Source organism: Dermochelys coriacea, chromosome 1 (genome assembly GCF_009764565.3).
Source record: "Dermochelys coriacea isolate rDerCor1 chromosome 1, rDerCor1.pri.v4, whole genome shotgun sequence".
NCBI classification, from domain to species: Eukaryota; Metazoa; Chordata; order Testudines; family Dermochelyidae; genus Dermochelys; species Dermochelys coriacea.
Genome location: NC_050068.2, coordinates 325,835,982 through 325,858,393, shown reverse-complemented (window position 1 = coordinate 325,858,393; position 22,412 = coordinate 325,835,982). Strand labels below are relative to the sequence as shown.

At 40.7% G+C, this 22,412-nt stretch overlaps 2 protein-coding genes across 5 annotated transcripts in view; one reads left to right on the top strand and one right to left on the bottom strand.

The window, feature by feature from the left end:
• The window catches only part of HBP1 (HMG-box transcription factor 1), a 34,020-nt gene extending 24,631 nt beyond the window's left edge, over positions 1-9,389 (top strand). For 3 of the 4 annotated variants that reach the window (XR_006275569.1, XR_006275570.1, XR_006275571.1), the window contains exons 9-11: positions 350-676; positions 6,393-6,929; positions 7,354-9,389. Coding sequence is in view for 1 of the 4 variants with exons in the window: in XM_038390534.2 (XP_038246462.1) it covers positions 350-676; positions 6,393-6,534; positions 8,292-8,309 (487 nt within the window). In the remaining 3 variants the exon portion in view is untranslated. The remainder of the gene's footprint in view (positions 1-349; positions 677-6,392; positions 6,930-7,353) is intronic. The other variant, XM_038390534.2, reaches the window with a different exon arrangement.
• COG5 (component of oligomeric golgi complex 5) overlaps positions 8,147-22,412 on the bottom strand; it is a 318,307-nt gene continuing 304,041 nt past the window's right edge. Inside the window, exon 22 of the mRNA XM_038390528.2 lies at positions 8,147-10,337. Coding sequence (XP_038246456.1) covers positions 10,223-10,337 — 115 coding nt within the window. The 3' untranslated portion in view covers positions 8,147-10,222. The remainder of the gene's footprint in view (positions 10,338-22,412) is intronic.

Genomic DNA, 22,412 nt, shown 5'->3' with positions numbered 1-22,412 from the left:
AATAAAAGAATGTTATTCCAAAAGGAGGTGAAATGAGACCAGAACTACAACAGGCATACAAGGGGAGAGTCAGTAGTAAACAACAGCAGATCTTGGACAGTTGCATCCTACCACTACATTGTGGTGCATCTACCAAAGTTGTTGACTAATCTCTGTACCAAGTCCAGACTAAGTACATTATAGCTGGATGTATGTATGTTTTGGGTGAAGCACAAGAACTCTAAAAATGAACAGTGGAACAATTAATTAGGGATTGTTCAGGAATCAACATGGATTTAAAAAGTAGGACCTGTAAATTTCATTCTAATTGATTTACTTTCTAATCAAGTGATGTATCTTTTCATTGTAGTTATGATTTTACACCAATGGATTCTTCGGCAGTTTATGTATTAAGCAGCATGGCTCGTCAGCGTCGTGCTTCTTTATCTTGTGGAGGATCGGGCAGTCAAGACTTTGAGAGATCAGAATGCAGTAAAAACTGTGTGTCTGATGGATCATCACAGCTTTCCTCCAGTTCTTTGTGTAGTAAAGCTGGCAAAAGCCACAGCTCAGGGACTGCAAGTACTATGAGTGCCACTTCTCCTAACAAATGCAAAAGACCAATGAATGCCTTCATGCTTTTTGCCAAAAAGTACAGAGTCGAATATACTCAGATGTATCCAGGGAAAGATAACAGGTAACGGTACTCAACTTCTTAGTTTTGACCATATAATTGATCTAGCAAAGTTTGCAAGTCCCATTTTTAAACTTGTAACAAATTAAGTTTTGCAAGTGAAATAAAATGTGTATGTATTGTTCTAAGAAACAACATTGCTCACATAAGGCCAAACTTAAGCAGAGGCTTTAGACCTCAGTGAACTTGACAACCAGTGTCAGGGCAGAAACTGGTTTAATATCTACTTACTCTTATTGTAGCTTTATGTAGACTTTATCCTGCCCTCAGAAGTATTTGAGCAATGTTTGTGTGTGTGCAGTGCACACAGACTTTGTACATTTTGGTAAGATTCGTTCAGGGAAAAAAATACTGTGTTGTCCTTCCTGTGTTACAGTAGGGAAAGGAGATTTTTATATCTTGCCTCCCAACCTCTGATTGTGTCTTGACATAAGATTGTAAGCTCTCTGGGGCAAGGAGTGTTGTCGTTTTGCCTCTGTCTATACATCACCTAGAACAGTGGGGCCCTGATCCTTGATTAGGGTTTCTAAGTGCTGGTGTAATCCAAGCAATAATGTTTTAACTGTTCCTGTGTCATTCTTTTGCTTGCACAAAGCTTGAAAAATCCAGTTACCTAGTTACCAGTGGTGAGTAATAGGTAGCTATCCCTGGCAAAAAGGGTTAAATGGGTCTATGTTTTGTTGTGTGTGTAAATTTTATTTTTATATATGTATACATACAAACAGTTTATATATAATGTTTAGACAAATATCTATTATATATAAATGTTTGTACATATAAAAACTTGCATAGTATTTGTATCTGATATCTATATACATAGGATATTTGTGTATATTATTTATAAAATGTTTGAGTGTTTTTATATACAAGTTCTGAAAAGAAATCTTTTTCCTCTATATGAGAATAGAATAATTTCTTATAAATTACAGTACTAAACCTAGCAAAAACTAAAGGTAACAGAACTACAGAAATGTAAATTGAGAAGATTAATTGGCTGCCAGCTTATATACAATATGATGGTAGGAAGGCTTTCACCCAGAGTTAAGAAATTAAACCCTGCAGCACAAATAACCCAACTCTTAAATCCCTCTTCTCCACCGTATCGTAGAGTTCCATAATGGGTATGGAGTCACTTCAGTGGTGCATCTTTGCAAATGTGCCTGTCTTCAGATTCACTAAAACTATTACTGAGAAATCAAAACAGCCAATTAGAAAAACATATAATACAATTTCATTTAAAATACTGATTTCAAATCGAGCAAGCTGGAGCTGCAGTTGGGTGAATTCCAAAGAAGTTTTAATATTTCCATTTGTAGATTTAGGCTGAGAAAAATACTTGAAGATTAACAAGTAACTGACATTCTGGAATGAAACACTTAGGGCCTTAGTGGGAAATGTAGTGCATGGGAACGTGTATATGCTTTTGTCTTTTTAAAAAAACATAGTGCAGCATCAGTCACTAGCTTTACGTTTATCGATTCTACAAACTTGGGACCAGCAAACCAGCCTTTTAGGCATACTAGTGGAGTATTCACAGATTTGGGTATTCAGAGGCAATCATATTTATTCAATTGTATACAACTTACAAATTACTAAGAAAATTTTACAGTGGATGGTGTATGTTTAATTACAGCATAATCAAATCATTAATTTCTAAACTCAGGTTCTGACCTTCCATTGCAATAACAGCTATGCCATTTTTGTTTTTGTTTGTTTTGCTTACACATATTAAAGAGCATATGTGAACTAGCATTCCCACCTGGGTTATGTTTTTGGGAGTGGGGAAGGGGAACACAATGTATTCAACCCATCAAAGGTTAGATTCATCAAGGTTAGACACTGGGCTGCTTAGTGTCTCAACACCTAATTTTTAGGCACTTAGAAAATCAATGAGATTCACAAAGCTTGAGTTAGGTGCTGAGGCTTTCTATAGAATGAATGGAGGAAGCCAGCTGCCTTAAATAGGATTCACAAAAGTCAGTGCGCTAGTTGGCTCCTTGCCCAATATAGCCAATAAAAGAGAAGTGTTTCTGCCTGACTTCAAGCTGGAGGGAGTGCCTCCCTCTGCTTCGGAGTCTCAGTTGCAAAGCCTTTATTGGAGTTAGGCACCTATGCTCTTTTTGAAGGCTGTCACAGGGGAAGCAGGGAGGAGCTCTCTCATAACTTGTAGGCCAGGGGTCAGGGTTATAAGGACTAAAAGCTGGGTCTCCCACATCTTGGGTGGTTGCTCTAACCAATAGTCTAGAGAGTCATTCTTATGCATTTGTGTGCGCTCTCTGGCACAATGACACTTTAATTAGTTAATCTAACAAAGGAAAACCTTCAACAGGAGAAATTGAGGGAGGCCAGCATCCAAATATCCCATAGTCCAGGGGTTAGGTCACTCATCTGACAAGTGGCAGATATCTGTTCAAATCCCTTCTCTCCCCCAGGTGATGGGGATTTGAACCATGGTTTCCCAGATCAATACCCTAACCACTGTGCTAAAAGTTATGAGGGAGCTCCTCTGCCTCCCACTCCACAGTTGCATTAGGCCAAGTACCATGCATCAGCCACTGGTTCATGGATCAAGTGGGAGTAGGTGTCTAGCTGCCTAAAGCGAGGCAGCAATGCTCCGAGGCAGAAACAGCCAACTTTTACTGCAAAAATGTATGCGCCACGTATGATTAGTGCATACAAGGTTAGGCAGCAGCTGAGCCGGGGGTTTTGTGAATATATATGGGGCCTGATCTTGGAATGTAGGCACCTAAAGGGGCACTTAGACACCTGAGTCCCTTTGTGACTCTAGCCCCAGACTAATAAAATAGTGAACTGTGAAAACCCCAGTATATAGGTCAATATCCATTTCATTCTAAGGCTTGAGCAGAATGCTCCTGATCCAAACCAGATTTAAGACGATGCTTTGCGTTTCAGACCTCAGTAAGCTTGACAACCGTCCTGGGTTCATTGCCATGTATCCATAAGTGAACTTTATCCTGTATGCAAAAATATTTAAATAATTTTTGAGTGACATGTAAGTTTTGAAAGTGGGACACATCTGAAATACAGCCCCACATCTTTAGTATAATTGATGGAAACTGATACCTGGGCTCAGATAACTTTAAATGTGTAGCAGAAGCAAATTTAATGGCTTGTTTAGTGCAGACTTTACAAGGGCTAGGTCCCAAATTTTGAGCTGTAATAATTTCTTCCTCCTCTTAATTCATCATAAGTAACCGTACCTGTTTGGTTACATAATCAGATGCCTTACTAGCACTTCAGAAGGACAGCAGATACTTTCTTAGGCACTCTAAAGCCATGAGTGAGAGAACACAGGTTGTGGGGAAGGGCAGTCTAGTGAGGGGTGTAACTGGACAGGTTTTTGCCTGAGTTACTGCTGTCAGTAGAAGAAATTTAGAAGAGGCCTAAAAGGTCATGGAACTTCACTAGCCAGACTTTTCATCAATTTCGTTGGTGAGCAGCCATGCTCCATTTCTTCTTGCACATGAAGCACTTACTTTTCCACCAGATTGCTGAAGCTCAAAACCATATAGGTTCAATACCTGCATGCACAGGTTTGTCTCTTGGAGGTATCAGGTGTTTTGGTCTGCCCCGTAAACATTTAAAAAAACTATTTAGGAAGGTTTAACAAGTTTATAACTCCTTGTCCTGTAACTACCAGAGACAACACAATAGTCATTATACCAGTAACCTTTGGTTTAGAGAAATGGGGTAAAGTACTAGAATCAGAAATGTAGAGATGGCAACCCCCCCCCGGGGGTCATCTAGACTATCCTGTCTCCCCCCCCCACAATGCTAAGGCTGGACCAAGTATACTTAGGCCAAAGCTATAAGCAAGTAATGTAATCATATAATGTTGAATATTAATATTCAGTAGTCATGCCTGGGTTGTTAAGTATGTGTAAGCAGCAATTTCATCCAGTTTAATAAAATGACTAGTGGCAGGCTGCTCACCCATGCACATTTTCATGCCTTTGCAGTGTAAATGGAAGGTCTGAACCCCCTTTCTCATTGGCTAATAGCTAGACCTGTATTTAATGACAAGGTCACTATTTGTAAATCAATTTTCCAGCTTCAGCGGCAGGAGAGGGCAGTATTTGAGACAGGAAATAACTTTTTTAAACTGTGGTTTAGTTCCTTGAATGCTGTCTGGCTGAGGTGTGTATAATAACTGGTTCAGCGAGCTCAATTTGCCCTAATTAAAGTGAGCTTGTGTAGCATGCTTCCCATACATTGGGGAAAATATAGATCTTCAGTATCTATTGTTGGAAACCTAGTAGCTTAAGGTGGCACCCTTTTAACAGATTCTTCATTTGGCTGAATCACTGTTCTCACTCAATAGCACTTGATGATGTACCAGTACTAAATGGTGACTGTCTGAGAGGGGCAGCTTTTGGTGCAATTGGACCATCTCTTGAGACAGAATGTTTCATAAATAACCTCTTAACTAAACTAGTGGATGTACCTGTAGAACTATCCATGCTAGCTTAACTCAGAAATATGAACCCTATCACTGAAAGAAACAAATTGACCTACCTGTGTGGATTTACCAGAGACAGACTAATGTATGAGCCTTTGGTCTCAGGAGTCTTTGGAGCATCTCACAGTACAGGCTTAGTGATTGGTAGAGATTAAAATGAGCTTCCGTATTGCTCCCTGGGTGCTGTGTAACCCATAGGATTCTGGCTGTGGTAGAACTTTTCAGAATTAGATTGTCTCCTTGTTGGTGTGGAGCAGAATGAACTACCTCGGAACAGACATATGTGAAACTACCCACAAGTGCTTGATGTTGCTGTGCTTTACCTGATTCTATTAGGGAGTCTGTAAACTGCATACTTTACTGTGAGCTTTTTTACTGATACTGTGAGTAGCATTGATGATTTGATGGGGAATATCATTTATCCAGTGTTTTCATAAATCACTAATAAAACATTCTCTGTAATTTAAAGAGGATTTATTAAAATGGGGCTGTGAATTGTATTTTGTATTAACATCTAATCACCATCATTTTGGAGACAGTTACGCAATATGGCACAATGAAGGGAGCTATTGTCCAATGGGCACAGGGCCTATTAAGTGTAAGGTAGAGAAGTTGTTCTTTTTTCCTTCACGTTAAGCTTTAGGAAATAATCAAGGAGCGAATCATAACAAATGGTCCCTTACTGCTGTCCTAGAACTTGTTCAAGAGCCCAACAGTCTGAGCTGCCCCTCCCCCATCCCACAGGCTAATAGTGGGGAACTCTGAACACATCTACCCAGAAGGTCAGCCCATTCACCACAGGGAAGCCCATTCTAGTGAGTTTTCATTAAACAAAACTTTTTGTTTGGTTGCAGTCATAGCAAAATCTCTATCCTAAAATGATGTGAAAGAACAATTTTGTAAATAGTGTGGTTGTACATAAAGGGTGATAACCTGCACAGTGACCAACCAGACTCTTAACTTCCCCACTTTGTTAGATTACAGTACGTGATGTTCAAACTTACTTTTAAATGTCAAAATATGCCCTTCTTTAACAGTAGCTGGGGTCTTCCCTGTGACCATTCAAAGAGGCATAGGATAGTTAGAAAAATGCTCACACATTGCAAAGAGGAAATCGTTGTTCTTGTGTGCTTTCATATCCAACTCTTTCTGATGACAGCCTTTTACAAGAGACTAGAAATGTTGTGGGATTTATAAGAAATTCCTGCCTTGACCATTCTGTAAACATTTATTTTGCAGAGCCATAAGTGTGATACTTGGTGACAGGTGGAAGAAAATGAAAAATGAAGAAAGACGGATGTACACGCTAGAAGCCAAGGCTTTGGCTGAAGAACAAAAACGTTTAAATCCTGACTGTTGGAAACGGAAACGAACAAATTCAGTATGTTTTGTCAAACAGTGCTCAACTGCATTACATAGTTTACAAATAAGTTCACAGTCCCGTGTTTTTCTTTTTCTGCAGTACATAATATAGTAGACCTCATGCTCTCCTTTGTTTCACTAGCCCACACTTTCCTTTTGTTACTCTATAGCCTTTAACCTGCTGTTGCAGAGATGGTGTCACAGCCTGTTTTGACTGGATGACAGAGGGCAATTGGCCTGTTTCAAAGCTGATGACACTGTGACTATGTATTGGGTGGAAGCCACCCACTCTCATATTACTCAAAAAAAAAAACCACATGAATTTCACTGGTCTGACAAGTGAGAAGTTTTTTTCAGAGTATGGAGTCTGCAAGGACTTCAACTTTAAGAGTGTGAATGGGACAGCTTTCTCAGGTTTCAGAGTAGCAGCCGTGTTAGTCTGGATTCACAAAAAGAAAAGGAGTACTTGTGGCACCTTAGAGACTAACATTTATTTGAGCATAAGCTTTTGTGAGCTACAGCTCACTTCATCGGATGCATTTGGTGGAAAATACAGAGGGGAGATTGATATACACACACGCAGAGAACATGAAACAATGGGTTTTATCATGCACACTGTAAGGAGAGTGATGATAAAACCCATTGTTTCATGTTCTCTGCGTGTGTGTATATCAATCTCCCCTCTGTATTTTCCACCAAATGCATCCGCTGAAGTGAGCTGTAGCTCACAAAAGCTTATGCTCAAATAAATTTGTTAGTCTCTAAGGTGCCACAAGTACTCCTTTTCTTTTTGCGAATACAGACTAACACGGCTGCTACTCTGAAACAGCTTTCTCAGGAGCACATGCAGGTGTTGCTTTAGTGCTTAGCCAGAAATGCTGCAAGAGCATGGTTGCTTCTCTATTTACTACTGTATCTAGAGCCTTCAGTCCCTGGGCTGCACAAAGCACCACCAAATCCCAGATGGCATCACCAGATTGACTACTTGTATCTTTCCATGCGAGTTACCATTCTAGCATCTACAACAGCAGAATTAAAATCAGAAATTGTGTAATAAGGCAACAAAACTTCATGTAATTCTGTTAAAGCTTGCAGTAATCCATTATGGTTTAACTAAAGACTTCTATTTAGTAACTGTATTTTTCTCAATAATGCGGTCTTGCGAATCACAATGTGAGATTGCCTGTGCCGTTCTAGACTTGGGCTGGTAAGAGAGATTAGTGTACATAGTGCTGGTCATGAGGACCAAATTAAACTCAGCTGCTCCTACGTATTTGAATTGAAATAAATGGATTGTGAGCATGGAACTGTGAACAACTTTTCAGTCAGTCTTGGGTTGGCTTCAGCAAGGGGGAGAACTTGAACACACCCCTATGTATTTAGATTTTCTCTGTTAATGCTTTTTGCGTGTGTAGATACAATGGTGATAGACATCATAGAAATACCTAGGATGAACTACCCCCATGACAAAGCAGCAGTAGCTAGTGATTTGTGTCAATTGTTACACCTTGCTGGAGGTTCAGAGAGCAAACAAGCTGATTCAAGAAACTCTCCAAATAACTGTTTGGCTTCACTTCTTAATCTAGAGACAGAGTTAATTATTAGCTCATTTTGCAACTACCCAAGTGTCAGCATGTTCATCTTGATCAGCAAATGCAAGTACTTTTCTACATTCTGTAAATAAATCCTTTTCACATCTCATACTACTTCTGCATCTGTATTTCTCTTTGATTTGTAATTGCTAACCTGGTTTCTCTTTTGTTACTGTTTTTACAGGGCTCACAACAACATTAAATCAGAATTTTATTGTTAACTAAACGGCTGACACTTGATGGAGAGATTTATGAAGATCAAGGTCTTACCATTTGTTGTGAATTTGTGAGACCACAAAATGCTGGCATTATCAAGTCAGAAAATGATTTAACATGAGTGAGGATTTGCTTTTTACAATAGAGCATTCAGTAACCTAAAACTATCAACATTTTAAACCAAATTGCCTTATTTTTCTTCCAAACTTCATATATGTCTATCAGGTAATATAGGCTTGAAAATGGATATCCTGTGGTGCTAAGTAAATTAGGAAAAAGAAGAGATGTGTATAAATGTTTTTTTTAAAATGTACAAAAAGGGGAATTTTAAAATATGTAACAGCTGTTTATACATTGATTTATATTGCTGATTAATATGTATTGCACAAGCCATATAATTAATTATGATTCTGGGAGCTGGGATTTCCTGAAATGGCAAAAAGCATTAGTACTAACCTGTGAACTCCCAGTCTGCCCCATGCCAACAAGCTACCAGATTGTGGTAAGTGGACAGTGTAGTGTACCATAGCAAGAGAGTTGCCTAGTAGGGTGCCACATGTAAAATTTATATCCATGGTGTGATGTTTTTGCACCAGCTGACAATACTGTGAGCTATTATTTCCAATGGAAATAATGGCTTGGGTCAGGATGAAATGAATTAATAGCATTGCATTATCTCAAGAAAATATTGCAAATGATAATTGTCACCATTGTACTTTTAACTTCGTGTTTTGTCTCCTTTGCCACATATTCTATGATTATATTTTATTTTGCCATAATATATGTTTATGGTGGGGGCAAACTTTGCACTTATGTAGGTGCAACACTTGCACTTTACTTTTTTCCTCCAACTGTCTAAAATTAGACCAGATACATTAGAATTACAGCTGCTTTTGCTGTAAACTTTTACAATCATGGCTTTTCATGTTACTAAACAAGCAGTGTGTTTCTTTTTTAAGAATCACAACTGTAAATTAATTGTTCATGACATGTCTACAGGATGTTGCCCCTAAGATTTTTGCACACTATATTCTTGTATATTATTTCAAATAAATTTGTAAAACTTCTTGTTGGTGTTTAGTCTTCTTTAGTTTATATAAAAAAAAGTCATTAAGTCAGGTGTGCAGAAATACACATTTTAATTACCGCAAATCTGTATAAAGCCTTGTGTAGTTTCATAAAGAACCAAATGTGTAGGAGATTTTTACTGCACACATCTTGTATGTTTGATGCTTTGTAATAAGGAAGCCACTTATTGAATTTGAAATATTGAATTCAAGATCAAAAGATAGTAGATGCTCTTTATTACACTTGTAGCAAAAAGATTCAAAATCAACTTCAAAGCGCTAATGATGGTGCAGAGAATCAAATCTACTTTATTTTGAGATAAATAATGCTTTTTACATGGAATGTTAGACAAACTGATCTAACTCTACTGAAGTTTAGACCCTTTCATTCTAACATTGAAAAAAAGCTACCTTTCTGCATATCACTAATATTTAATCACGCTCTTTTTTGTGCCATATTTACAGGAAAATAGCTAAATGTGTAGGTATTACTTATTAGAATTCATTTACTGAAGCGTATAGAACATTTGAGAAAGTCCTAATTTTTGTTTTTTAACTTCTAAATTCAGAAAGGATATTAGAAAATATTTGGCAAATATGGTCTGAGAATCATTGTGTGAAATTATATTATTCCATTACAATAAAACATTTCCTACTGTTTAGACAAAGTTGAGGAATACAGAGTACAAAAAGAAGATGTTAGAACCTTTATTAGATGGGTTTTTTCTAATAGCACTTTTGAAAATAATTATTTATATTAACCCTATAAGCATTCATCTGTCAGTGCCCAATTAACAGTATAGAATTTGAGTAGCATTGGGGTTGGATGCTGTTACTGAAGTGTCGACATCGCTTTCTTCAGCAGTTGAACCATTATGGGATAAACTGGTGCGAACTCCTTTCCTTCTCTATTTCTTACCGACTGAACATAAGCTTCCAGTGCACCTCTAAGTTTAAAAAAAATAAAAAAAATTAGAGGATCATTTCCATTGTAAAGAACTTGGATTAATTAGTCTATTAGAAAACAATTTGTGCAGCTTGACCAGAGATGGGCAAACTATGCCCCATGGGACCGTCCTGCCCAGCCCTTGAGCTCCTGCTGGGGAGGCTAGCCCCCAGCCCCTCCCCTGCCACCCTGCCATCCCTCTCCCCCGCAGCCTCAGCTCGCCATGCTGCCAGCACTCTGGGCGGTGGGGCTCCAAGCTGCCAGCCTGCCCTGGTGCTCTGGATTGCACGGTGGCATGGCTGGCTCCGGCCGGGTGGCACGGCTGCCAGTCCTGGTGCTCTGAGCAGCATGGTAAGGGGGTAGGGAGTGGGGGAGTTGGATAAGGGGCTCCTAGGGACAGGGAACAGGGGGGGTTGGATGGGGTGGGGTTCCGGGAGGGCGGTCAGGGGACAAGGAGCGGGGGGGTTGGATGGGTCAGAGATTCTGAGGGGGGCAGTCAGGGGGAGGGGCCAGGCTGTTTGGGGAGGCACAGCCTTCCCTAACTGGCCCTCCATACAGTTTCTGAACCCCAGTGGGGCCCTCAGGGCAAAAAGTTTGCCCACCCCGAGCTAGATATTGGGATCCAGAGTAGATTTGCAAGCTAGAACTGAGAATGCTAAAAAGGGTACTTGACTGCATAAACACTGAACAATCTCCTCTGCTCTCTCACTAAACCAATGTTTTCCCAAACTGTTGGAAACCAAGCCCCTCCCCTCTCAAAAATCAGGAAATTAAGTCACAACCAATCCTCCAATACTGTGTGGTGTTAGACATTTTCATTTATGAATCTTCACAGTCCCATCCTCCCACACCCATTTTATGAAGATCTACTTCATCTCCTTTCAAAGTTAGTGGCCATTTCTGCCTCCCAGTGGTTGCATCAGGCTATCTGTAAACTCAGGCAGGCATGAAGTGAATGTGTTTTTCACAACCAGAACAGCTAACTTTTTCTTTTTAATGAAAGACTCTAGAAAAAAATGGAGAGGGCTGTAGGTGGCTCCTCTCTGCTCCATCTTTTGGAAAGTACCGTTCTTACTGATCAGAATAACACATTTTCACCTGTATGTGTGCATTTCTACTGGATTTTTGTTATGCAGCTGTCATGCATGTTGCCAGGATAAGTATATAGATTAAGGACAGAAGAGCCCATTATGATTATGTAGTCTGACCTGTGTAACACAAGCCATAGTTATCACCCAATAATGTGGTTGAATTAGAGCATCTCTAATGACAGAATTGGGTCCTGTGTGCTTAAGTTATCAAAGGCGGTTTATTAATATTAAATGGTAGAATGCACTTAATATCAAAGGAATGCAGTTTTCTATTCTGAAACATAGCTGGGGCAGGGCAAGAGGTGGAGAGAAAAATAGGCTCACTGATACGGAATTGCTTGTAATTAAGTCTAGAAGATAGAACAACTATTTGTCAGGGAGAGAAGCTCCAAGGAGGATGGGAAAACGCAGTTCCTCAAGCCTCATAGCCAAAGTCACTACACTCATAGCATCCCTTAGGGTGATCCATTTTAGAGGGAACTTGCCTAAAGGCTCAAAGGGAGAGGAATCGCATTGAACAAGAGGGAAATCCTACTGAGGACTAAAATGGGTTATAATGGTTTCACAGTCCACTTTTAGTGTAGCTGATCATGATGTTGAGGAGGTAGAAGGCTTCACATCCTAAAAGTACTGACCTGGGCTGTTGATTAATCGCAGGAACTCATGCGATTAATCGCAATTTTAAAAATTAATCACAATCACACTGTTAAACAATAGAATACCAATTTAAATTTATTATATATATCGATAGCAATTACAACTGTACAGATACAAAATGTACAGTTCTCACTTTATATTATTTTTGATTACAAATATTTGCACTGTAAAAATGATAAATAGTATTTTTCAATTCACCTCATACAAGTAGTGGAGTAGCAATCTCTATCATGCAAATGCAACTTATAAACGTAGGGGTTTTTGTTACATAACTGCACTCAAAACCAAAACAATGTAAAACTTTAGAGCCCTACAAATCCACTCAGTCCTACTTCTTGTTCAGCCAATCACTAAGACAAACATGTTTGTTTACATTTCCAGGAGATAACGCTGCCCACTTCTTACTTAAAATGTCACCTGAAAGTGAGAACAGGCGTTTCCATGGCACTATTGTAGCTGGTGTCGCAAGATATTTACCTGCCAGATGCGCTAAAGATTCATATGCCACTTCATGCTTCTTCGGCCATCATTCCAGAGGACATGCTTTAATTAAATTTGTGACCGAACTCCTAGGGGGAGAATTGTATGTTTCCTGCTCTGTTTTACCCGCATTCTGCCATTTCATGTTATAACACTCTCAGATGATGATCCAGCACATGTTCATTTTAAGAACACTTTCACTGCAAATTTGACAAAATGCAAAGACGATACCAATGTGAAATTTCTAAAGATAACCACAGCACTCGACCCAAGATTTAAGAATCTGAAATGCCTTCCAAAATCTGAGAGGAATGAGGTGTGGAGCATGCTTTCTGAAGTCTTAAAAGAGCAACGCTCTGATGCGGAAACTATAGAACCCAAACCACCAAAAAAGAAAATCAACCTTCTGCTGGTGGCATCAGACTCAGATGACGAAAATGAACATGTATCGGTTCTCATTGATTTGGATCGTTATCAAGCAGAACCCATCATCAGCATGGACACATGTCCCCTGGAATGGTGGTTGAAGCATCAAGGGCCATATGACTTGTTAGCACATCTGGCATATAAATATCTTGTGACGCCGGCTACAACAGTGTCATGCAGATGCCTGTTCTCACTTTCAGGTGACATTGTAAAGAAGAAGCAGGCAGCATTATCTCCTGCAAATGTAAACAAACTTATTTGTCTCAGCAATTGGCTGAATAAGAAGTAGGACTGAGTGGACTTGTAGGCTCTAAAGTTTTACATTGTTTTATTTTTGAATGCAGGTGGCTTTTTTTGTACATAATTCTACATTTGTAAGTTCAACTTTCATGATAAAGAGATTGCACTACAGTAGTTGAATTAGGTGAATTGAAAAATACTATTTCTTTTGTTTTTCACAAAGCAAATATTTGTAATGAAAATATAAAGTGAGCACTACACTTTGTATTTTACATTGTAATTGAAATCAATATATTTGAAAATGTAGAAAACATTTAAAAAAATGGTATTCTATTGTTTGTGAGATTAATCATGCAATAAATCACTATTAATTTTTTTAATCACGTGATTAATTGCGATTAATTTTTTTAATTGCTTGACAGCTGTAGTACTGACATTTCTGAAAGTACAGGGCTCTTTAACTGAGCAAAGGCATAATGAGATTCAATAGTTGGAAGCCGAAGTGACACATTCAGGGTAGAAATAAAACGATGAAGGCAGTTAACCATTGGAACAAATTATCCAGGGATGTGGTAGATTCTCCATCCTTTGAAGTCTTTCAGTCAAAAGAGGATATCTTTCTAAAAGAGATGCTCTAAATTAACCAGAAGTCAAGGACTGAATGCAGGAATTGCTTGGTGAAATTCTACAACCTGGTTATGCAGGAGGTCAGACTAGATAATCATATTAAAACCCTTCTAGCTTTAAATTCTGTTCGTACGGAGAAAGTAAATAAGGAAGTGTTATTTACTCCTCCGCATAACACAAGAGCTAGGGGTCACCAAATGAAATTAATAGGCAGCAGGTTTAAAACAAAAAAAAAGGAAGTATTTCTTCACACAACGCACAGTCAATCTGTAGAACTGTTTGCCGGAGGATGTTGTGAAGGCCAAAAGTATAACAGGGTTAAAAAAAGAACTAGATAAGTTCATGGAGGATAGGTCCATTAATGGCTAGTAGCCACGGTGGGCCGGGATTGTGTCCCTAGCTTCTGTTTGCCAGAAGCTGTGAGTGGGTGACGGGATGGATCACTTGATGATTATCTGTTCTGTTCATTCCCTCTGGGGCACCTGGCATTGGCCACTGTCGGAAGATAGGATACTGGGCTAGATGGACCTTTGGTGTGACCCAGTATGGCTGTTCTTATGTAATCTACCAGGTAGATGACAAACTCTGCAGAGACACTCTCCACTAAGAGTTGAACATGTGACTTGAGTCAGAACTTTGCATGTACGTGGAATGTGAAAATCAATGTATATATAAAAGCATTGTTATGTGAATCATTATACGAGTTATATGTATAACACATAGCAACTTGCAATACCAGGGTGCCTGAATTGGCATGAGCGGTGAGCATATAAGCAACTACAATAATACGGTGTAACACTGAAATTGTCTTGTGTGGTGTGATGTGATGGAAAATACACTAATGCGCCCTCTGCTATTTACACAGTATGAACTTGAGGCCAGGTTGAAAGTGAAACACCAGTTCCTGAAAAAGGAGTTTGGGAATTTCAGGGAGACCAAGATAGAATCACCACCATGTTCATAAGAGCCAAAAACATCACCGCTGTCCTCTCCTGACTGATTTTCCTTGGAAGAAATGTTCGTAACTGGGAGCTGAAAAATTAGGGAGTTTAACCCTCTTAGCATAACAAGACAACGGTGGGGGAGAAAGTGAAGGAGCTATTTTCATAATTAACAGATACCAAAAAAGTTTTATCCCTGGTGTTCTGGGGTAGGATCTCTCCTGCTAAAGCTGTTCCATTTTGTATAACTAATAGGGCTTGAACCTGAATCTCCTACATCCCAGGTGAGTGCGCTAACCACTTGCCTACAGTGTCATTTTTTTCCTCTGGCCCAATGTTCTTTAATGAGGCATTAGGTATTGCAACACTTAAGTCCCTTTTGTGGCTCTAGCCCTTAGTGTCTTTGCCTCTCCATCTACTAAATAGGGACAAAACTATTTCCATATTTGTAGTGGTAACAAGAGGCTAAATTCATCAATGTTTGAACTCTGCTTTGGAAACTTATAAGGTGCTATATATGTTGTACATGAATTTTCTCTGAGCTAACAGAAAGGATGGATCACAAAAGCAGTTGTGTAATGTTCACCACCTCCCTAGGAAAACTTGGATTCTGTTCTGTAGAACTCTGGCCTGAATGGAAAGGAAGGCTAAGTACAACTACGACTTGTGTAACAAATGCAGTGAGAGCAGCAACTCTAACGGAGTCACAAAAACTAATTCAAAGAAATATTCCTTGCATAATAATTGCATCAGTGACAGCTGATACAGAAGAAGGGAACCACTGTTTTCAATACCTCACATTCATAAACTGAGAATACAGGGGAGATTTAAGGGATAACAAAGACATCTGGAAAGTGCGAGATGCGATACAGTATCCTGGGGAACGAAGGCCACATTTCCTGAGGTCAGGTGCTAATCTCCCAAAATTATATACCTCATGTTCCCTGAAGGAGATCAACAACTCAGAGGCTGAAGCCAACATTTTCAAATATAGAGGCCCTTAAAGTCGATGGGAGCTGCTGGATGCTTGGCATTTTTATAGATTAGGTCACTTATGTGGGTGTCTAAACGTGTTCAGAAGCCCCACTTCAGCACTCATTGAAAATCTTTGCCTAAGGAATTCAGAAAGTCTAAATAGGAAAGCTCAGATGTGAGCTTCCTGCCAGGGAAGTTCTCCCCATCCCTATGATGCAGTAGCCACCTCCACGGTCAGATGCTCCCCCAGCCAGTTGGAAGCTGGGTCTCAGTGCACCGCGGGAGAAGGGTGCTCAGGCAGTGGATTGATCCGAGCATCAGAGAACGCAGGAATGTGCAGTTTCACAGGAGGTATGCCCATGCAGGAAGGAGCAGGGATGAGAGCCCCTTATTTCTCAGAGGCAGGCAGTAGACAACAGGCAGAGAGATGAGGAGAAGAGGTTCTGAATTATCTCCATGGTGCTGCAGTAATGGAGACCCACCGGCACAGGCTAAGAGAGGAGCACCGTGGCAGCAAGCTAGAGGAAGTATAGCAAGCCCATGCTGAGAGAGTGAGAGTGCTGCAGAGAAAGGCACAAAACCAAACCTGAGGGGAATCAGCTCCCAGGAGCAGGGTATTAACTCACATAGGGTATGTCTACAGAGCAGCTGGGAGGTGTGATTCCCAGTGTAGATATACATACATGCAACTAGCTTTGCTTGTTTGCACCTAAAAATAGTCATGTGGCCATGGTAGCATGTGATGGCCCCTGGGTAGATACTCGAGTAGCCAGCCTGAGCCACCACCCATGCCAGAGCGCCAGCACAGATATTTTCAGGTGCCAGATCTGCTTGAGCTAGCTTGAGACATGTATGTCTACCCACGCTGGTAATCACACCTCCCAGCTGCTGTGCAGATACCGCCTTAGTCACCTGAGAGAAACACAGAAGCTAAACAATGAACCTAAACTCCCGCAACGAAGGTCAAAAATTGGGCATGGGGTGAGCCCTACTGACAGCAGTAAGCAGAAAGTTCACCACTATTGAGAGAAGGAGACTGATCTGAAGCCTAGGGTCCTGCACTTTCAGCTTACTGGAGGGAAGGAAGAGAATCTGAGCACAGCACTGTAGCCCCTGAGGCGCTTGAGATTCAAGCTCTGCCAAGTGATTGGTGGGCTGCAGAGAGAGTCCAGCACTTCATTTTATTTACACATCAAAGACCAGAGCAGGGTATTGTACTCAGTTGCTGAGCCTTTTACAGAAGGAGCTAGGTTTCCAAGAGGGGGACTTGCTAGTGAGCTAGGTTTGTGTTTGGTCAAAGTACCTCACAGATCAGCTCTTTCTGCATTTTCCAACTCCTTGCAGGCCAGAGGTCTACCAACAATACCAGCATCTTTCCTGTTGAAGCCATGAAATACACACAGGCTGTTGAAAATCACAAACGCGACCTTAGTATTCTCTTCACAATGTGGAAATAACCTAGAGTGGTATACATAATGCTATATCAAGCATTACCACCAAAACCACCTACTTTGGATGGTCACTGAAGAAACCATGGCTTTCTGAAGAGGACTTTGATACATTAGAAAAAAAAGGAAGCAGCACATAAGCAGAGAGATGTCCATGAAAGTAAATGGTTGAAACGCTTTTTCTGGGCCATGGTACAACATGACTGAGATCTACATCAACACCCTGGTCGATGAACTAGAGGACTGCCGACATCACAACATTCTTTGTGTTGCCTACAAAGCTATCATGCACCTGGCTGGCAGCCATAAGCAGCCTTCTAATATTCCCATCATGAAACGAGACACATCTCCCTGCCCCTCAGCAGATGAAGTTCTGGACCAATGGAAAACATTGTGAAAGCTTGCTGAACCACACACCTGCTGAACGCTGCGCAGAGCTATGTGGCCTGGCAAGCTACATAAAGTGCAGACCCAGGGACTGATCTTCCATCACTCAAGGAAGCACGAAAGGCCATCCAAAAGTTATGGGATGGACATGCCACTGGACCTGACGGTATTCCACACAAGCTGCTCAAAGGTGCCTTGGAACCAGTCAGCACTGGCCTGTTTCAACTGTTCTTAAAAGTGTGGGCTTCAGGCAGACTACTTTCAGCATGGAGAGATGGTATCACAGTGCCCCTGTACAAGTGTGGCAACTTCAGGCTGATATCATTGGTTACCAGTCTCTTAAAGGTCTTTGCTTACATTCCTTTTGGTAGCAAGCAGTTGCTCTTTAACAGTCATCACCATCCACAGCAATCGAGTTTCACTGCTGGGCAGTCAAAAGTGGACGCTTCCCTTACCCTCTGGTTTCTGGCTGCACTGCACCGAGAATTTAATTGCCCACTTCACGTGTCATATGCTGACATCAGAGCAGCTTTTGATTTGGTTTACAGGTCAGTACTTTGGCTTGCACTGACAGGAGCTGGTGACCCAGATGTTCTGCTAAATCTGGTGCACAATCTTCACACCCATAACAGCACAAGGGTGTGCACTCATTTACAACCTTCACTGCATTTGTACACAACCTCTGGTGTGTGGCAGGGATGCATTCTCATCTCTGCACTACTCTATAGAGCTATTGACTGAATGTTAGGACTTGCCACTCCACACACTGGAATAAAGATTGGTCAAGAAGTGGCCACCAACAAAACCATGGTGCCTTGCTTGTAGAGAAGCCATGGAATTTCAGTTCTGTCCTTCAAGGTCTCCAAGACTCTGCTTGCATTGTGGGCTTGAATGTCTCATGGCAGAAGACCAAGATCCAGAACATCAGGGCTGGCCCACCAGCACCCTCAGTGCAGGGTGGGTCAAGCACCATGGACAGTGTTGACGAGTTCATCTGCTTACGCTGCAGAGTAAGAACAGTTGCAGCAAACCGGATGTCCTCCGATGAATAGGTCTTGCTGCCTCCTGTATGAAGTCTGTGTCTCACTTATGGACACAAAAAAGTTTCTGTGCTGATACAACGTTCAGGATCTACCGAAACTGCGTACTGCCAGTACTGCTATACCTGTCAGAAACCTGGATTCTCTTACAGGCACCTTGGAGAGGCTAGCGGGATTCAATATGCACCATCAGCATCAATTCCTGAACATACAGTTGTTCGACTTCATGAGAAATGCCATTATCTCTGAAAGACCTGGCACTCCTCCAGTCGCTCCCTACGTTCAAAAGCAGAACGGCATGCTCTTTGGCCAGGATGTACTAAAACATCCCAACACACTATCCTCTGAAACTCTCCATCGGTGTATGACCCAGCCTGGCACTGTCTCTGGGGCTGCCACAGAGATTTGTGGATTAGCAGGATAGACCCAGTTCTGGGAACTTAGCATCATATCAGGCATTGTAGAGGTGATCAATGGAAGTTACTGTGGCTGGTGCCATAGTACTCAGTAGATTACACATTTTTGAGGGAGGAGATAGAGGAGAAGAAAGCACCACACAGTAAAAGGACAGCCTGAGTGGAACATAGAGGGAGAGCAAATGAGGCACTGAACTGAGTAACCATGGAGCCTGGGGTAGTTAGTCACCACAGCTACCTGGGGTAGCTCCTCTACAGAACACAGATAAGAAGGAAATGTTGGCTGGAGTACCAGACAATGCCTTCATCCCACTGCAGGGCTGGCACAAGATGCCCCTACTGGAACCAGTGGACTGAGTTTGGGAAAGTTCCTTTCCTAGTCATGCACAGGAGCACAGCACCCAAGACTGAGGCTATGTTAAAAGGGTGTTAAGAGTACATCTGAGACTCATTAACTTGGTTGTATTAAGAGCTTTCAAACGACCAGAGAACTGCCGGTGAGAACTCCCTGAGGTACTCATATGCTTTTACAGAACATACTGCGTATTCCATTTTTGTAACCATATACTAATGAGTCACCACATACCAACACCTTCTGAACAGCCACTCAGACTCTCCTCCCAGAACATCTATGCTCTCATATGCTACTACAGGAAGAGCGAGCCCTCTTCCCAATCAGAAAGTAGGCTGCAGGCATGTTAGCTGGTGATCAAATTATTCCACTTCTTGATCCAAACTCACAGTGACTGCTGGGACTTGGTCAACTTCCTGAACATTCTACGTAGCCTCAGTCCTCATTCCCACTCTCTCCACTGGTGCTCCACAGAATGACCAGCCACCCACCGCCTGCAACAATTACACAAGGAGGATCACACAGGGCTGATGCTTCCACATGTGGCTGGCACTGGGTTTGAGAACAATGAAGAGGCAGCAAGAAAGCTGCTGCTGGCTGCATCACTGAACAGCACTTCCAATGTGGCCTCTTGACCCTCTCTACACACATAAGTTTCAATAGCTGCAGTGCTGATTGGGAAGAGTCCAGTGTTGTCCCCATTCAGATTTTAAATGCCATGAGGAGAAGTGGGAGAGGCAGAGAGGAGGGAAATGGGAGGGAGGAGGAGGAGGGAGTTGTTAAAATAACTATGCGTTTGTTAAAAATGACCTTTGGTGGGAGTGAGAGAAGCCCAAATCAATCTGTTAGTCTTTAAGGTGCCACCAGACTCCTCGTTGTTTTTGTGGATACAGACTAACACGGCTACCCTCTGATGCTTAAGGAGCTGTGTGTTTGGGGCAGTGGATGCACATGCAACATGAGAAGCAGGGGTGTTCAAAGGCCCAGAGGTGATTTGGGAAAAACACACTTCAGAAGAATGAAACACAAAATATTCATGTAAAACAGAGGGTGTTTTCTGTTAACGCAGCAATAACTGTATAGTGGGTGAGATTTTATTTTATTTTATTTTGTTCATGTTCTTATACTGAACCCATCACTGTGGCATCTGAACCCATTAGCATTAGGTCTCTGAGTTTGCTTAGCCCAAGATACTGGAGTTCCTTTGTGCAGAGGACAACTCAAGTTATCGTCTCCTACAATCCTCATAACAGAGGGCTTTGATAGAGTGTTGGCAGGGAGAGAAAAATGGAGGTAATGTTTGTAGCCTGGACAAAAACACCAACGTTTTTGCTAGCCCCAGAGGTTACCTGAAGATGCATACAGTTAAAAAACCAGGACGGTTTATCATTTGGGCTGCAGCAATTTTTAACTTAGGAACTAAACTTGGGGTGGCAGATTCGTTCCTCCTTCTTGAAGGAAAATTATAAATGTAGCCTCTGGGCACCATGACATACAGCAAAGGGTCCTCGGGTAATATGGATAATGATGGTAAGATGCACGGCGCACAGTGAATTCAGTCATGGAAGAACGCTATCAGATTTCACTCTTAGCTTGCTGAGAGTACAAAATTGTATAACTTCTTACAAAATGTTTAACTTATTCTACCAAAAGAGAGGTTCCTTCCTGTCTAAATCTCTAGTTTCATTTACAGTATTATGAGACAGGTCACGTTATCACATTATATCACTTACACCAGTCCTAACTTACAAAAACTAGTTTAGACAATGTGGCACAAAAAAGTTAAATAGTGATGCATCATTTTACCATGACAATTCTGTACCAGGAATAGTAGATTAATTTATTCCTACAGTGTACATTGTAAAGATACTTGTAAATAAGGAGCAGTCAAAGAATTAGATGATTTATGGGCTAAATGAATATCATGTAGCAGGCAGCACTGAAACAGAAACAGGATCATATTCATATAGAAATATGTCACTTACGTGTGTCACTTACGTATGTATCTTCCAAATGTTTAAGAAAAGGGAAGAAACCCTGTTTATATAATCTACACAACCTGGTCTCTAAGGGATTAGACCCAATATTGCCCTATACTCAGCATCTTCAAATCTAATAAAGGACAAAAAATCTGTTCATTAATTCTTTTTCCATTTCAAAAAATCAGACATGATACACATTACAGATCTCATTTGTAAGAGAAGTCTACAGAAAGAGGGTTGGCGGGATACTCTGCATATATTAATGTTTCATGAAAAATGCCATCAGATGTAAGGAAAAAAATCTAGGTTTAAGATGCCCTCCCACATAAAGAAGAAGAGAAGAGGATTTTAAAGCACTTATTAAAATTATTTCACTTGCTTGCTCAAAAACATCAGCTTTCTTGGAATTCAGGACAAGTGGATTATATAAGTCTAGATTGTTTTTTATAAAACATTCTTTCAAAACATGAAGATTTATATCTAAATTAAAATAATTAACAAAACTATTATCTGGATACTGTCCCTTAAAGGAATCTCAGTATATATCAATAAAATGGACTGTTAATTAATTTGTTAATGTTTATATACTTTGAATACTAATGTCTCAATCCTGCCATCTGATTCATTCAGACAGACCCTTACTCAGACTGTAAGATCCCTGGTGCAGAGACTATCTGTTTGTTCTGTTTGTCCAGTGCCAAGCACAACCAACTCATGGTCAATGACTGGGGTTCCTAAATACTCTAGTAATACAAATAATACTACTAATAATGTACAAGGCCGCATAAAGGCACATGGATCAGCATGAAAGATCAGATTACAGGATCAGGGACATGAATTGCTTTACAAATAAGTATTATTGTTATTATTTTATTAGGAGAGAGTGCTATGTAAACTATAAGGCAAAGAGGAGATATCTATGGAAAATAGACTATTATGCCATAAAAATACACCAGTATGGCTCCAACTATTTAATCAAAATATTACAAAAGCTATTATATGTAAACACAAAAT